General features: G+C 48.4%; 1 protein-coding gene across 1 annotated transcript in view; it reads right to left on the bottom strand.

Moving 5' to 3' along the window:
* Nucleotides 1-17,275, bottom strand: part of CCDC149 (coiled-coil domain containing 149) — a 151,408-nt gene that overhangs the window by 34,816 nt on the left and 99,317 nt on the right. Inside the window, exons 5-9 of the mRNA XM_056125578.1 lie at nucleotides 15,792-15,908; nucleotides 13,500-13,672; nucleotides 12,133-12,205; nucleotides 8,749-8,833; nucleotides 5,757-5,901 (exon numbers count right to left, since the gene is read on the bottom strand). Coding sequence (XP_055981553.1) covers nucleotides 5,757-5,901; nucleotides 8,749-8,833; nucleotides 12,133-12,205; nucleotides 13,500-13,672; nucleotides 15,792-15,908 — 593 coding nt within the window. The remainder of the gene's footprint in view (nucleotides 1-5,756; nucleotides 5,902-8,748; nucleotides 8,834-12,132; nucleotides 12,206-13,499; nucleotides 13,673-15,791; nucleotides 15,909-17,275) is intronic.

The following is a 17,275-nucleotide window of genomic DNA, read 5'->3' as shown; positions in this document are numbered from 1 at the left end:
AGTGTAAGACACCAGGCTCAGCACAGGGGATACTGGTTCTCAAATGGCCAGGGGAGTTCCTGGCCCCACCTCTCTCAGTTGACGCCTTTTGAATCCCTGCTCCCATCCACAGCAGCCCATACCATACTGGGACCGGTATCTCGGACCTCCAAACTATTTCGTCTTAGCCAGGGAAGGAGAAGGTCGCTGAGAAGTTCTATTTAGACTCATTTATTTGGAGGTGCTGGGAACTGAACCCTGGTCTTTGACGTATGACGCCAGCACTCTACTGCTGAGCCATGTCCATGATGTCAGGAAGTTTGAGCAGGAAGGATTGCAAAGGGGAAATAGGTCCTCATCTACCAACCATGACCAAAACTCCTGGCAAAGGGAAGGCTTGCTGGGCAAAGCCAGGAGAGCAAAACGTTTGGGACCAAGAGTCCTTCAACAACTATCTATTAATGCTTCGGCACCTCCTTATGAGACAATGGCCATCGAGTATCACAAGTGAAATGTCTATTAATTGAACATCCTTTCAAAATGTCAAGTATAGGAGTCAGTTCTTCAAGATGGCTCCCACTGGACTCTGTCAACTGGACAGTGGACAACCAGGAGGGGGTGTACACACCCATAGAACAAAGCCCACTGCATCGCGCTCCACCCAAACACAGGGCTTCTCTTGTTTTAGTCACAAAGGGGTATACATCAGCAGGACAAAGGAATTCATATTTTAGTGCTAGCTACCAACTCCACTGAGGCTACTTCCTGCCATGAATTTTCCCCGACTCTCATACTCATGGAAAGTAGGAAACTTAAGATCTTCTAAGTATGGAAATGACACATTATACGTGATAAGGAGAATCGTCAAGATCAATAGTTAGAGGGGAAAAAGCAATTGTGGAACTGTGAAAAAGACACACACGTGTGTGTGTGTGTGTGTGTGTGTGTGTGCGCACGCGCACGCGCACGAATCCAAGTTGTAAAAAATAAGCCATTTGTAAATAAAATAAAATTAAAAAGTATATCAATATCTAAACAAAGATATGATTACGTCCATCTAATAAATACATACACAATGCATTTGTGTATATATGCATCCTTGGGAGGAGACATAAGAAATGAGGGATGAAGGTTTCTGCCAGGAAGGGAAATGAGCAGCTAAGAGATAGGAGCAGCCTGCCAATGTATCATTAACCTTTTAAAACTTTGTGCTAGGAGATCAAATTTATTATATAATTGTCAAAATGAAAAGGTGTATTAAATCAAGCACAAGCCTGGGCCAGGCAGCTAGTGCAGGGAGCTTGAGCATATGCCTGGCAGGTGGGCACCCAAGGTCTGACAATCGGATACCCAGCACTGCACAGTGCACCTCACCCCACCGCCCTGGACCCCGAGGCTGCCCCAGGTGGCCCCAGTACTGCCAAGCACAGCACTGAACCTTCAGTTCACAGAGCAGCAAGAGTGACCCTAGGGATCCCTGACCACTGCCAGGAAAGTTCCCAAAACATGAACCCTGGTAAGAAGGAAAGGCCAACCCCTCTTGGTGGGGGGAGGCCAGGGATGCTCGGGTGGGAGTGGCTGTAGCAGGGGGTGATGGGGTCACATCAGGGAGTCACAGGGAGTGGTGTGCTAATCGGAAGTGCTGAGCTCAGCAGGCGTGGGGACTCAGTGAGCTAAGGAAGGCTGTGGGGGGCAGGTGAGTGGGGGTCAGTGGGTGGTGGGTGAGTGAGGTCAGTGGGTGGCGAGTGAGTGGGGTTGTGGGGGGCAGGTGAGTTGGGGTCAGTGGGGGGCAGGTGAGTGGGGGGTTTGTGGGGAGGTGGGCAGGGAAAGTGGGCTGAGGGTGCCATGTACAAGAGGATTTCCTCACAACCAAGGGTGGGCTGGTGAGTAGACAGTAGATGCAGGTGGAGGGTTGGCCCTTGGCAATGACTCTGGGAAAGAAAATACTGAAGAACTGAAAGCATGTAGCTTAATGAGCAATTGGGTGTAAGCGTCAGGGAAAGGGAACAAGCGTTAGGAAATCTTTCCAGCGGACTCATCACTTGACCATGTGCAGATCACGGGGCCCTGTGCTGTCTGAAAGAAACCTGAATGTACAAGCACTGTGCCTGGAGCAGTGAGGAGTGTGTGAAGACTCAGCACAGCCTTTGACTGTGCTTTGTTGCACTTTTAATGTTCTGTTTCAGGGATATTTACCTTTTTGGGGGGAGGGTTATTGCACACCTGGCAGTGCTCAGGGGTTATTCCTGGCTTTGCTTGGGGGTCTTCCCTGATGGTTCTGGGGGTGTCATGCGGGAGGCAGAATCCAGGCCTCCCCATGCAAAGCAGGTCATCAGCCTATTAGGGGTGCCCTGGTTCCACATCGCACTTTAAATGGCTGCATGATATTCTGGCTGATGGATTTACGAGGATCTTAATCATGTTCCATTAAACACATGAGTTCTTTTTCTCCTTAGTTCTTACAATTAAATACCAAAGTAAATTATATGTACATATACAGACATATACATATATATGTTTTGATCCTTTAGTTTTGTGGGCCACACCAACTGTGCCCAGGATTTACTCCTGGCTCTGTGCTCAGGAATCACTTTGGGTAGGGCTCGGGGAACTATATTAGGTGCCAGGGATCAAGCCTGGGTCAGTTCGTGCATGGCAAACACCTCACCTGCTGGACCATCTCATCAATATTTTTTATAGAAATGTTGGGGTGTCATTCTGATGATTATCTTATACAATAAATTCCTAGAAGCAGATCATCTAGGTCAACACACACAAACGTGTGTGTGTGTGTGTGTGTGTGTGTGTGTGTGTGTGTGTGTGTGTTGGGGGGTAGAAGGCGGGGGAGGCTACACCTGGCTGTGCTCAGGGATCATTCCTGGCCCCGTGCTCAGGAATCACCACTGGTGGGGCTTGGGAGACCGTATGAGGTGCTGGGAACTGAACCGGGTTTGTCTGCCTGAGAGTATAAGAGAGTGTAAGAGATTATATCCCTTCAACTCTCTTTGGCCCCAGTACAAACATTTGAAAAATGTCCTTGAGTCCACTGCAGAGAGAGCCCATCCTGACTTAAAGCTCGCTGGAATGTAGCAGCTAAAGGGCCATCCAAGGAAATTCTCTTCTCCAGAGCTCCCGGCTGATGCAGGGTGCAGACAGGAAGATGGTTCTGAGAAGAATCTGCTGGGGACTGGAAGGACAAAGAGAGGCTGGGACTGAGCCCCTCAGGAGGGATCAGAAGAGGGGAGAAGGGGAGGGGGGGGAGGGGCCGGGTATCATTGGCAAGAGGCGAGGAGCCCAGCAAGACGGATCTCAAGGTGGGAGCTGGGACTGACATAGCAGAGTGGACTGCGGGCAGCCTTAAGGAAGTTTCTTCTGATGAATCCGATATGAGGAGGTTTGGGGGACACCGTGATATCAGCATAATATCACAGGGGGTGGTCAACTCCTACACTCCAGTATTGCCCCATCCCACACCCTACACAGGAAACTCCTCTGAACAGGAATTTCTTCTCTTTCTCCCTTTGGTTTTGGGACCACACCCAGCAGTGCTCAGTGCTCACAGTCCTGTGCTCAGGGATCATCCAGGTAGTGCTAGGAAGACCACATAGGGTCCTGGACATGAAATTGGGGTGCTTGCCAGGAGACCCCACTGGGCTATTTCTCCACCCCCTAGTATACATTTTAAATCAGGCAACAAGTAAGTCTAACCTGGGGGTCTGTTGAAGAAGAATCGATGGTTTAGTCGTTGACAAAGATTCGAGGTGGAAGGCATCGTGGGGTGTGGCAGAGCAGAGGAAGGGATGTGATGGGCACAGGAAGAGTGCAGGGATGGAAAGGGCAGGAAGGGGCTGAGACTTTCTTTAAATTCCTTTAAAGGAACATTTGTCAGTGAAGGGGCAAAAGTGGAAGAGACGGAAGGGGCGAAAGAAAGCCCCAGAAGGGGAAGAAGCCCCCTCAGTGGGAGACAAAGGGGCTCAGGTCCCGTGAAGAGAACTGCAGGTCTTGGGGTTCATGACAAATGGTTCTGTTCTCGCCGAAAGGAGGGGCTGAAGTTACTGGCTGGGAGCACCTCAGGGAGCAGGAGACCTAAGCAGGTTTGAGCACCCCAGTGGGTGCTTTCTGGGGAGTTGGGGAGAACAAAGGAGGCTCACGGGAACCCGGCAGCCTGTGGGGATTTTGCTGGGATAAAATAGACCTGGTACCTATTCTGGGGAAGATTCCCATTCGGGCTGTTTCCCCTGAGAAGGTTAGGATCCATGTTCCCGCATCTGGCTGCCTCATTCCTGGGTGAAGATTTCCTTTAAAAGAATTCTGAACACTTCTCCTGTCATAAATGATCCCTGTCAGCCCTCTGAGAGCTCCGGCTTCCCTCCACTGCTCATGGCCTGTCACAGAGAGATCTCGGTCTCCTGTGGGTACCACCGTCCCCCACTCCCGGGGCTCTGTTTCTGTTTGGTTTTCACAATATTCTCCATCACTCTCCTGGGGCACCCTCCTGCCCCACACTCCCCCCACCCCCGCCTTGCTTGTTGAAAGCCCAGCCTTTCTGTACCTGATCTTTGCCCCCACACCTCCACACCTACTTCTGCACATGTGACCTAGACCAGCGATGTATTTGCAGGGCGCTACGCAGAATGAAAACGTAGGGTCCTCTGTTCAAAAAAAGAAAAAGATACATTTCAAGCCAGCTGCAGTGGAGCCTTATACCATGGGTGGATGTTTCTAAACGCAGCCCTGTGTCACCAGCATGGGTCTCTTGTGCAGGAAATGCTTCGGTTTTCGAGGCATTTGCTGCTCTGATATGTTATTTATTCACCATTTTCTGATCATGTTCCCTGGTCCCCCCCCACCCCACCCCGTGTGTCTATTTAACTTACTTGAACTGGACTTTGTCCAGCGAGTATATAGGCTTATAGAAACCAAGTCTGGAGGCTGGAGTGATAACACAGTGGGCAGGGTGTTTGCCTTGCACATGGCTGTCCCGGGTTCGATTTCCAGCATCCCATATGGTCCCCCAAGGCCCACTAGGAGTAATTCCTGAGTGCAAATCCAGGAGTAACCTCTGTGAATCGTTAGGTGTAACCCCCTCCCCCCCAAAAAGGGAAAAAAAAATAAGCCTGATATGGGGTTTGAATTAGAGTTGCGTTTGACACCTTTTTTTGTTTGCTCATCTGAAAGTAACCTGAGCGGCCAGCAGCCTGGGGTTCCGTGCTCCGTGTCCTGCAGGCAGAGTTGCTGGAGTCTCACAACCACCTGCTGTGGCAGTGGCACTCTCCTGGAAACACAGGCCTGGGTGCAGATCCGAAGGACAGCCGGGTCAACAATGCCACCCTCAGTGCCCGAGCCCAGCCTGGAGGTGGCTCAGAGAAAGCGTTCCGAGAAAGCATTTGAGAGCAATAGTACTGGTCCCTACTGCTCCACTGTGGGCCTCCAGCCCTAACCCAGGAGGGGTTCTAACATAGTTTTTTTTTAATTGACTTAATTTTGTTTTTTGGGAATCACACAGTCATGCTTGGGGCTGACTCCTGGCCCATGAATCACTGGGGTTTGGGGGACCATATGGGATGCCGGGGATCGAACCCAAGCCAGCTAGGTGCAAGGTAAGTTGCCTTCCCCACTGCCCTATGGCTCCGGCCCTGCTGAGGCACTGCTGAATGTCTGTTCTTTCCAGTGGGAGGACTCTGAGGTCCTTCTCTGACAGCCTGCCTGGCTGTCACCGCTGGCAGCCTGGACCCATGTTTCCCCCCGCCCTCCTCCGGAACCCAGCCCCCACCTACTTGTTGGTCTGCCGCTGATGCTGGATGACCATGTTTTTCTCGTGGATTGTCTCCAGAAGGGCGGTGGCCAGAGATTTCAGGTCCGAGATGGATTGTGGTGTTGCCGGGAGGCTGCATCCGTGACCCTCTGATAACAGATCTTGAACTAGGGAGGGTACAACAGGGACAGCTCAGATTCTGATCCTCCCTGATGCTGGGGTTTCCAGCCTCCAACGCAGCTTATACTGACACTTCTCGCTCAAAAGTGGCACAAAATGACATTTGGCGCAAAGATGAAGCAGAAAGGAGATGGTTCTCAAGGGGGTCTAGCAACAATTTAAGTATGTGAACTTGATTTTTATTATTTATTTACATTCACTTTATTTTTTGGTCCAGCAGTGCTCAGGGCTTACTCCTGGTTCTGCACTCAGGGATCTTTCCTGGCAGGGCTGGGGGGGGATGACTCCGGGGTGCCGGGGATGGCACGCGGGTTGGCTGGTGCAACGCCAGTGCCCTGCTCACTGTCCTATCTCTCTAGTCCCTGAATTTGATTAAAAAAATAATAACCAACTTCCGGTTGCTAGGGCTGTGGGGGGTACAAAGGAGGACTCAGCATGTTACTGACTGGTTGTTTGTTTTATTTTGTGGTGCAAAGATCGAATCCGGGGTCTCAAGCATGCAAGGATAGTCACTGAGCTATATCCCTAGCCCTTAGAAAGGGATTTTTGAAAGAACGATCTGTTGTGTTTGACACTTCCAAAACCACTTTCAAATGGATGAATTTATTTGATATCTACAATTGAGAAAAAAAGAAAAAGAAAAGAAAAAAAACTCCTTCCTGGAAAGTCATTATTTCCTCCAGGAAAGTCAGGGGCTGGAATTTCAGAACACAGACTTGGGTCTCAGCGCCGGTGAGCCCCAGTGACTCCTATTCTGAGCTCCTTGCTGGACGTCAGCATATCCCCTGACATGAGGTTTGCCAGGGGGCTGGCATGACTTAGACGGCAGAAAAATATATTTTATATATGCATATTTTCAGAAAGAGGTGATGGGGACTGGAGAGATAGTACAGGGCAGAGGACACTTGCCTTGCAACTGGCTGACCCCAGTTAGGTCCCTCACACCCCACCCTGAGCACTGCTAAGAGTGATCCCTGAGCAGAAGGCCAAAAGTTGGCCCTGAGCATGGCTGGTGTAGCACAAACCTGGTCCCTAGCTCCAAAGGAAAGAAAAGGGAGATTAACCAACAGTCAACACAAAAAAACATTACCCATTTGTTCTCTTAGGAGGCAGAAAAGAGGACAGCATGAATGTCTCATTACATGTCTTTGAATCCCCTTCCCTACAGGCCTATATGTAGATATACAAATTCAGACATACGTCTCCAAAAATAGGCAGAAGCCTGCTTTCTCTTCTAAAACATTAACCACAGCGGCTGCTTAGTCGTCCATGTATATAACAACTGACATAATTACTTTATGGACCTTTCTGTTATTTCCATTTTTTTTATTATAACTAATGTAGGAAGAACTTCCTTGGAGCAAAATGCTTGCACATGTTTGTAATTATTTCTTGCTGGTCTGAGGGGGGATCCGTTTAAAGCCTTTCATAGCGGGCTGTCGAATGGTTATCTGGAATGGAGGCGCCAGGTTTACAGCTCACCCACGGGTGGCTGAGTGTGGTTGGTGTTCCTAGTGGGGAATAATACTGGGTTGTCAATATTCAAAGATGTTTAGCTATCGAGTACAGCCAGAGCTCCGCTTGTTCATGCTGCTTCCCATTTTAATGCCGAGTACTGCAGCTTTCTTGTAAAAAGACTATTCTAGGGTGTCTTTTTTTCCAGTTGGGTGGAAGGAAGGTGCTGGGGAAAGTGGCCTGATTAATTAGGTAGGTTGGCGCTTCAGCACTTTCCCTCCCCCCCCACCACCCACAAGCCACTCTAGTTGGGATGAAGCCTGTCGTGTGGTCACTGAGATGTGCCCTGCCAATAACCTGAAAATGGGCCAGACAAGCGTGTTCAACCCGAGGCTTATGAATTCCCAAGTCTGAAGTGTCGGGAGGCAGCTCCCTGCTATTTATTCCCCTGGACTCTTCCTGGGAGATCATTATTTTTCATCGGAATTGACATGAGGGAGGAACGAAATTACAATCAATAAAAGCTTCTTTGAGAAAGGCCTGGGTTCCAAGTGGGGGAGGGGAGGGGGGGATTCGAGCAGCTCTGAGACTTTTCTAGTGTGATCAGAGGCACCGGGAGGAAAAACTCGATGAGATGGAAACATCCCCTCAGAAGCACTGGGCTGGTGAGGAGGGGAAGGACGAGCAGGGCATGGCGGGGAGGGGCGCAGAAGGGCTGCAGCCACGAGAAACAGCTGGAGGCAGAGGCTGTCCAAACAGGCTCCCTAAACAGCATCACCATGCACGTGGTCCAGTTTCACCCCTCACTCACCTGATTCTGGGGTAGGGCCCAGGAGTTTCGATTTTATTTTAATTTTACTTTATTTTCATAAAGTTGTTTTGTTACATACGATGCTTGATTACACTCAATATTTCAACACATATCACACCACCATTATACCTTCCCACCACCATTATTTCCAATTTTCCCAACCATTACCCAAGCCTGCCCCAATAGCAGGACCTAAATAATGTATTTTGTATTGCTTGTTATGAATAATTTGCTAAACATGATCAAAAAAGATTTCCTTAGACGAAAGTGTGTGAAGATTGTTGTATGAGCCATAAGCCCTTGTCTAGGAGATTACTAATATGTTACAGGTTGAGCCTTGTGTGTTAATATTTTCTTAACTGAGATTGGTTGCCTTCTACTTTATATCTCATTCAACGTGGTATGCTCAGGAGTCTCGATTTTCACCTGGGATTTAGGCAACTGTGATGGGTGAAGCTTAACTGTCCGGGTTTCCAGTTCCCACAGCAGGTTGGTGGAGGCCGGCGTGGGCTCCGGCCTATGTTCCTAGGGGCGCTCCCCCATCCCTATCCTCAGGTATAAATCCTACCTTGCTTGGCTGACAGGACTCCGGTCAAAGCGCTGCTGTTGGATTTACTCTGGCCTTTGGAGTTTTTCCGCCTCTCAAGAGCACTCTGAAGCAGCACCAGGAGTAAAAGAAAAAACTTGGTCAGAAAACGCAGCTGTGGAAAAGGCCCGAGTAGAGCGGAAGCAGTCTCCCACCCGCACTCAGTGCCTGGGACCTCACTGCTGCCCAGCCTTCAGAAATCACACTCCCGGCCAGAGTTCCGATTCTTATTGACTTGGGAATGGGTTGGGTTTTTTTTTTTTATTATTGTCTTGTTGCTGGTTTGGTTGGTGGTGGTTTTATTTTTTTTGTAAATTAATCTGTAAGTGACTTGATTTGTTGCCTACTAATCAAATCACTTACAGATTAATTTACCAAAAAAATCATAGAGGGAAATATATATATATATATGTATATATATATATATACATATTTTCCGTCCCTCTCAGAGAGCCCAGCAAGCTACCAAGAGTATGTTGCCCACACAGCAGAGCCTGGCAAGCTACCCATGGCGTATCTGATCTGCCAAAAACAGTAACAATAACAGTCTCATTCTTCTGACCCTGAAAAACCTCCTACATGGCAGAGTTGGGAAGGACGAGAGGAGAGGCTGTTAAAACCTCAGGGCTGGCAAACAGTATGGATAAATCTCAAAAAATTAGAAATTGAGCTCCCATTTGACCCAGCAATACCACTCCTGGAAATATATCCCAGAGAGGCAAAAAATTACAGTCAAAATGACATCTGCAATTCTATGTTCATTGCTGCACTATTCACAATAGCCAAAATCTGGAAAATACGGAGTGCCCGAGAACAGATGACTGGTTAAAGAAACTTTGGTACATCTACACAATGGAGTACTATGCAGCTGTTAGAAAAGATGAAGTCATGAAATTTACATAAAATTGGTACTACATGGAAAGAATCATGCTAAGCGAAATGAGTCAGAAAGAGAGGGACAGACATAGAAAGATTGCATTCCTCTGGGGAATATGAAGTAACAAAATGGGAGACTAACACCCAAGAATAGCCGAGATAGGTACCAGGAGGTTCACTCCATGGCTTGGAGGCGAGCCGCACATGTTAGGGGAAAAGGCAGCTCAGATAGAGAAGGGAGCACCAAATAAAGGGTGTTGGGTGGATCCTCCCAAGATGAGAAATGCATGCTGAAAGTAGACTATAGACCGAACATGACTGCCACTCAATGCCTCTTTTGCAAACCACAGCACCCAAAAGGAGAGAGAAAACAAAAGGGAATGCCCTGCCACAGGAGTGGGGTGGGATGGGAGGGATAGAAGCACTGGAGGAGGAGAATGGGCATTGGTGGAGGGATGGGTACTCAATCATTGTACAACTGAAACCCAAGCAACAAAAATTGTAAGTTTACAACTGTACCACATGGTGTTTCACTAATAAAAAAAAGAAAAAAAATCTCAGGGCTGTGATGAATGGAGACATTACTGGCACACCCTTGAGCAAATTGATGAACAACGGGATGACAGTGCTACAGTGATACAATGCTAACCTGTAAGTTAGTAGGGAGCAGAACAACAGGCATTACAGAGTGCTCAACAGTCAAGACACCACAATGCATCTGCTAAGTAAAATCAGAAGCAAAATCTCCACCTAAGGGGCGAGTCACTGATTAGTCACTAATTATGGAAATGACTCTGTTTTTTGTTGTTGTTGTTGTTGGGGGAGAGGGGGAGAAATGTTTGGGGCCACATCCAGTGGTGCTCAGGGCTTACTCCTGTCCCAGTTGCTCAGGGATCACTCCTGGCAGGATCTGGAGGACCATATTTGGTGTTGGCAATCAAACCCGGGTCAGCTGTGTGCGAGTGCCTTCCCCACTGTACTACTGCTCTGACCCCTGCTGTCGCTGTCCCTGCTCACAGACAGGAAATGAAGGAAGGTTTATTTTCATGCACGCCACAAGATCATTGGGGGCATCTGGAAGGAGTCTGTGGCTGGGCTGGAAGAAGAATCGTGATCCAGTTAGTGGCCTCCTCTGTGAGCACAAGAGATGAGTGGACCTGTGCTACCTACATGCCATTCATGGGGCAGAGCCTCACTTGCAAGTCATGTGTTCATTATAGCCAGTGCCACATGCAGAACTGAATAAAGGTCTAAAATACACACCCAGGGCTGGGTATGGATACCTCGCACCCCACCCTGAGCACTGCTAAGAGTGATCCCTGAGCAGAAGGCCAAAAGTTGGCCCTGAGCATGGCCGGTATAGCTCAAACCTGGTCCCTAGCTCCAAAGAAAAGAAAGAGGAGATTAACTAACAGTCAACACAAAAAACATCACCCATTTGTTCTCTTAGGAGGCAGAAAAGAGGACAGCATGAATGTCTCATTACACGTCTTTGAATGCCCTTCCCTTGCCTTGCATGTGGAGGTGACGGTGAAGGCCTTGCACGTGGAGGTGAAGGCCTTGCACATGGCTGACCCCTGTTCAATCCCCAGCACCACAGATGGTCCCCTGAGTACCACCAGGAGTCACTCCTGAGCAGAGAGCCAAGAATAACTCCTGAAGAAAGCTGGGTGTGGGCCCCCCCCCACCCCAGCCCTCCCACAAAGTGAACAAAGCAAAATGAATATATGAAGAGAGTTTAAAAGCGTGTGTCAGTTATGAACCTATCTAGCAGTGTCCAGTTCCATGTCTAGACAGAAACTGTTCTCTACAGGAGTGTGGCCCCACAGAAAGCAGAGACATCTGGGGGGGAAATACCCCAACAAAACACCAACACAAAATGCCAGAGACTGGAGAAGACTCTCCAGCATCGAGACTGCTGTCAAAACTCCAGCCTCGGGAAGAGAAATCAATCTATTTTCCAAGCAGAGAAACCCAGGAGATTTTTCTAATTATAACACTTACAACTAACATCTGCAGAAGTAGATATTATCAAACTAATGGTGCTGGAATTAGACTGGGGATCAGTGGGGAGAAGTTAAACATTCTGTGGGACGTGGGCACTCGCATGTAGAGGGTGATTTCCCGCGTTGTGTTTCTGCATTGCTCGGAAACCATTTTCTCATGGAGGCTGAGAGACAAATACTACCCAGTGAAGGCACCTCGTCTTGAAACCTCGAGTAAGCAGTGTCATTTTGTATGGACTAAAGAAGATAGGTCAGTACTGAGTCCACCATCAGATGATCTCAGTGTGCCCAGCCCAGGAACCAGCCCCAAGAGGCGTTTGCAGAAGCTGTTTGGGTTTTGTTGGCTATTTGATTCTTACTGGCCGTCTTGATCTAGACTCTCTCTGGGAGGGCAGGCAAGCACTAAAATATCTCTGGCACATGAAGGGTCATGAAAATAGAGCGACATTTAGCGACCATCGTGAATCAATCCTGCTTTTGCTACCTTGTATTTGGCGATGTTCGATTTCAAGAGGTTGACCTCCTCGTGAAGTTGCTTTAATCGCTCTTGAAGGTACCTGGAAAAAGAATATAAATGGCTGGGCAGTGTCTGGCACACAATGAAATACGCACCCTGGAGTCCAAGACAGGGATGGGGATGGGAAGGAAAAGCCTCGTGAGCCACGTTTCACACCAAAGACCTGCTTGGCACGGGAAGGAAGAGGAGAAAAGTGCATCTCTGCGACCTTTACGTAAATGGATGTGATCAAGGTCAAGTCTGCCCAAATCACAGCAACCCCACTTTAAAACAGCCCTGTGCAGAGATCCCCTACGGGATAGCAACACAGTTTTCACATAATTCTCATTAAGATGATTCCACTGGGAAGGCAGACAGGGAGAGGCGACAGAACACATAACATTAACTCAGACACACACACACACTGAAACTCGCCTCGGGGAAAAGAAACAGCTAAGGGAATTTCTCAATTTATTTTCTTATTCTCTCCCCTTCTCCTTGATGGCAATAACAAGCAGCTTCCACGAATTCTCTCCCCTTCTTGTCCAGCATGGAGGGAGAGAGCCGGGAAGAGGAGAGGGGAACCGGGGCAGGCAGGGGACACTGAGCTCCTGAGCTTACTGAGCGGCTCTGACCAAGTCGTGACTGGCTGTGGTTCTTATTTTCATCTAGGTACTGTGATTTCGCAGAGATGCACTTTTCTCCTCTTCCTTTCCGTGGGCTGGAGCGGTAGCACAGCAGGTAGGGCATTTCCCTTGCACGTGGCCAACCCGGGTTCGATTCCTCCATCCCTCTCGGAGAGCCTGGCAAGCTACCGAGAGTATCCTGCCTGCATGGCAGAGCTCAGCAAGCTCCCTGTGGCATGTTAAATATGCCAAAAACAGTAACAAGTCTCACAATGGAGACGTTACCGGGGCCCGCTCAAGCAAACTGATGAACAACAGAAGGACAGTGCTACAGTGCTAAAATGATTTCAGTGGTGTTTGTGTTCATGGTCTTGATAAACAGGGACTGCAGCACCCAAATGGCCCATATCTTCCACCAATGGCCATTCTTGTGCCCACCCGAAGTCTGCATCTTCTCTCCCTTCCTCTCCCTCTTCCCTCTCCCCCTGACCCCACCCTCTTGGCCTGGTAATCCCAGTTTTACAATCAAAGGCCAAGGGGTTGACCTCCTTTGATATTGTGCCTTGACACTAAAACCATCTTTTGGAGTTGGTGACTTTTCCTTCTCCATTGCCTTGGGTGACAACGCTCTGTCATGCAGATGGTGTCCCAAGCTACCTTCAGCCTGCAGGGCCCAGGAGAAGAGCCAGTGTCCTTCCTGGGGAGCCGGCCTGGGCTAGGGCTGCTCACCTGTTCTCCATGCACAGGGCATCCACATCGATGATCCGGTTCTCGTGCCCACCCAGAATGTGGTTGAGCTCCTGGTTCAGCCTCTCCACTTTGTCCTGGTAGGAAGATCGCTCTTCTTTCACATCCTGCAGCTCGTCCACGGAGGACTGCAAATCGTGCTCCAGAGTCTCGATCTGAAAGTCAAGGAGATCCTCTTAGTCCTGAGGTGAGCCTGAAGGCAAAGATAGGGCCTTCCACATGGCTGACTGATGTTTAGTTTTTATGAATCCCGCCTGCATGGTAGAAATCCAGAAGGGCCCACACACTGGAAGATAATGAAAGCTGCAAGCACAAGGATGGTGTCCATCTGGGCACTTCCTGTATCAAATATGGGATGGGACCACTGTCTGTAACACTGTCCTCCCATTGTTCATCGATTTGCTTGAGCGGGCTCCAGTAATGTCTCCATTGTGAGACTTGTTGTTACTGTTTTTAGCATACCGAATACGCCACAGGGAGGTTGCCAGGCTCTGCCGTGCGGGCGTGATACTCTCGGTAGCTTGCTGGGCTCTCTGAAAGGGACGGAGAAATTGAACCCAGGTCGGCCATATGCAAGACAAACGCCCTACTGGATGGGAGCTTCGGTTTAGAAATACAGGGCTTGCCCCTGACCCCTCCCCTCCGCCTCCCCCCCCCCCCCCCCCCGTGATGTGCAGAGAAGACAAACCCAGACATGGGCCACAGCAGCCATGGCATTAGAAATACAGACTTTCCATGAAATCTGCCTATAAATGGATGGACATGGAGAGTATCATGCTGAGTGAAATGAGTCAGAGGGAGAGGGATAGATATGGAATGACTCATTTGTGGTACATAAAAATAGATAGTAGAAGACTAATATCAAGGTCAGGGGAATCAAGGGCTAGGAGGACTGTTTAACGGTTGAAATCTACCACAAGTGTGTGTGGTATGGAGGGTAGGTAAGAGAGAGAAGAGACCAGTATGACAGTAATAGTTGGAAATGATCACGCCTGACAAGAACTGCGTTAAAGTTGGTAAAGGAATTTACATGACATGCTTTCAGTATCTGTACTGCAAATCACAATGCCCAAAAGGTGTGCGTGTGTGTGTGTGTTTTGTGTGTGTGTGTGTGTGTGTGTGAGAGAGAGAGAGAGGTGAGATAGGGTGGGGTGGGGGTGATGGGACACTGGGGTGCTGGAACACTGTGTGATTGAAACTAATCATGAACAGTTTTGTATCTCAGTGATGCAACTAAAAAAAATCTGTAGAACAACAACAACAAAAGAAATACAGACTTTCTTGGAGCTAGAGCAATAGTACAGCAGGCAGAGCACTTGCTTTGCACAAAGGTGACTCAGGTTCCATCCTTAGAACCCCCACGTAGTCCCCTAAGCCCCAGCAGGAATGATCCCTGAGTGCAGAGCCAGGAGTAAGCCCTGAACACCACTAGATGCGGCACCAAAGCCTCCACCCCTGAGGGGGAGATTTTCTTCAGATCATTCCAACTCCAGTCCCATAAATCTGGTTCTGCTCTTCAAAATCATTTAGTGGGAGAAGAAAAACAAGGTCCAGACTCTCGGAGCTAAGGCTCTGACCCCATTGAGATTTTGCCTAAAAAGCATCGTTCAGCATTTCAGCGGAAACTTGCAAATTAAGGCCACTTTGCCACATTTGGCTCCCTCCCTGTTGATGCACGGCAGAGGGGAAGGTTTCCTGCGCTCAGAACAATGGTGCCCCAAGAAAGAGAACAGATCTGCACCCTATACTTTCTTTTCCTTTTTTTATACTTTTTTTATTGACTCACTGTGAGAGAGACCCTTAAAAAGCTATTCATGATTGGATTTCAGTCATACAGTGTTCCAACACCCATCCCTCTACCAGTGTACTTTTCCCAGCAACAGTGTCCCCGGGTTCCCTTCCATCACCCCCCAACCCCTAACCCCTGCCTGCCTCTATGGCAGGCGCTTTTCTTCTCTCTCTCTCTCTCTCTCTCTCTCTCTCTCTCTCTCTCCCTCTCTCTATCTCTCTTTCTTTATCTCTCTCTAGCTCTCTCTAGCTCTCTCCTTTTTGGCATCATGGTTTTCAATACTGATACTGAGAAGTTATCAGGAGTATCTCTTTACCTACTTTTTAACCCTTCTTATCTTGTCCACGTGATCATTCCCAGCTGATATTGCCATGGTGGTCTCTTCTCTCTCTTACCTACCCTCCGCACCCTATACTTCCGGAGAAGCAGGGGTGCTGTCTACTGTCTGTGCCGTGACCCACCCGGCCCCCTACACAAGGGAGAACCTGCTCCTTGGCGCGCTCCAGCTGCTGAACCAGGTCTTCACGTTCATGAGCCGCGAAGTGCCGCACGCCAATATCTTCATCTCCCAGCCTCTGTTTGGCGATTGTCATCCTCAAGAGCTGCACATTCCATTAGTGAAAGAGGAAAGAGAGAGTGTGTGTTAAAGTGAACAGATAGAAACAAAAATGCAAGGAAGTCTGGCAGATTTTTTTAAAGAGCTACTGGGGAAAAACATAAGACAAAAGGTATTTCTTGGCATTATAATGAATTAAATTGCTTAACACGCCATATAATATGTAGTATACCTGCATGCAGGTATACGTGTGTACACTACAAGGTTTGAGGTTACCAGAAACACGACCAGGGCATTTGAAGATGGGCATCGTAGGAGCAAATGCTAGGTGTCTTTAAAAGGTAGCCCAGAGTTAAACACACACACACACACACACACATACACACACACACTCTCTCTCTAATGTAACATTGGGAAATATTCTGCATTTATTTGTTCCTAGTGTCAAAATCTGCTTTCTGGTGCTTTTGTCCCAGAGCGGCCCCATGTCACTACAGGGAGCCAGTTCTGCTTTGCAAAAGACAGTTGTCACTAGATAGGAGCATGCCCAACTGAGGTCACACACAGTGATATCTCCTTGCCTCCCTGTTGCAGCAAATACACACACACAGTACATGTTCTTCTCCTGGCGTGTGTGGTGCTGTTTCATGACATTCGTGTGCTGTTTTTGTTTGTTTGTTTGTTTGTTTGGTTTGGTATTTTGCTGCCTAAGATGGACCCACACCTGCTGTGGAAATGTGGTCTAGGGTTGTGGCAAAGGGTCTGAACAGGAAAAAGCATGTGCATCAGTAAGCTCACAAGGGCATGGACAGTAGTGTCAGTGATGAGAACGAGAAACTTACATTTATTTTATTTTTCATTCTATTTTAGGCACGACACATCATAGGACACTCCCTACTCATTTTCCATAATTACCACACCATATTTGATGGGATTCAGACAGTAGGCAACAAATCATAGAGGGATATATATATATATATACATATACATATGTATATATATATGTTTCTCGAAGAGACCGGAAACCTATTGAGAGTACCCCACTCACATGGCACTCACATAGCCTGGCAAGCTACCCATGGCATATTCAATATGCAAAAAAACAGTAACAATAACAGGTCTCATTCCACTGACCCTGAAAGAGGCTCCAACACAGGAGTTGGAAAGGACGAGAGGAGAGGCTGCTAAAATCTCAGAGCTGGGACGAATGGAGACGTTACTGGTGAATGCTGGAGTAGTCAATGAACAACGGGATGACAGTGCTACAGTGCAGTGCTATTTTAGGCACCATGATGTACAATTCTGTTAACGGCAGGGTCTCAAGCACACGACATCCAGCACCGCCCCCACCCCCACAATACCTGCTTTCCTCCACCACTGTCCCAGGGTCCCCTGGCCCCATCCTGCTCCTCC

The sequence above is a fragment of the Sorex fumeus genome, unplaced genomic scaffold, assembly GCF_029834395.1.
Source record: "Sorex fumeus unplaced genomic scaffold, SorFum_2.1 ptg000055l, whole genome shotgun sequence".
NCBI lineage: Eukaryota > Metazoa > Chordata > Mammalia > Eulipotyphla > Soricidae > Sorex > Sorex fumeus.
Note: the sequence above shows the minus strand (reverse complement) of the source record. Positions and strands in the feature narration are given on the sequence as shown.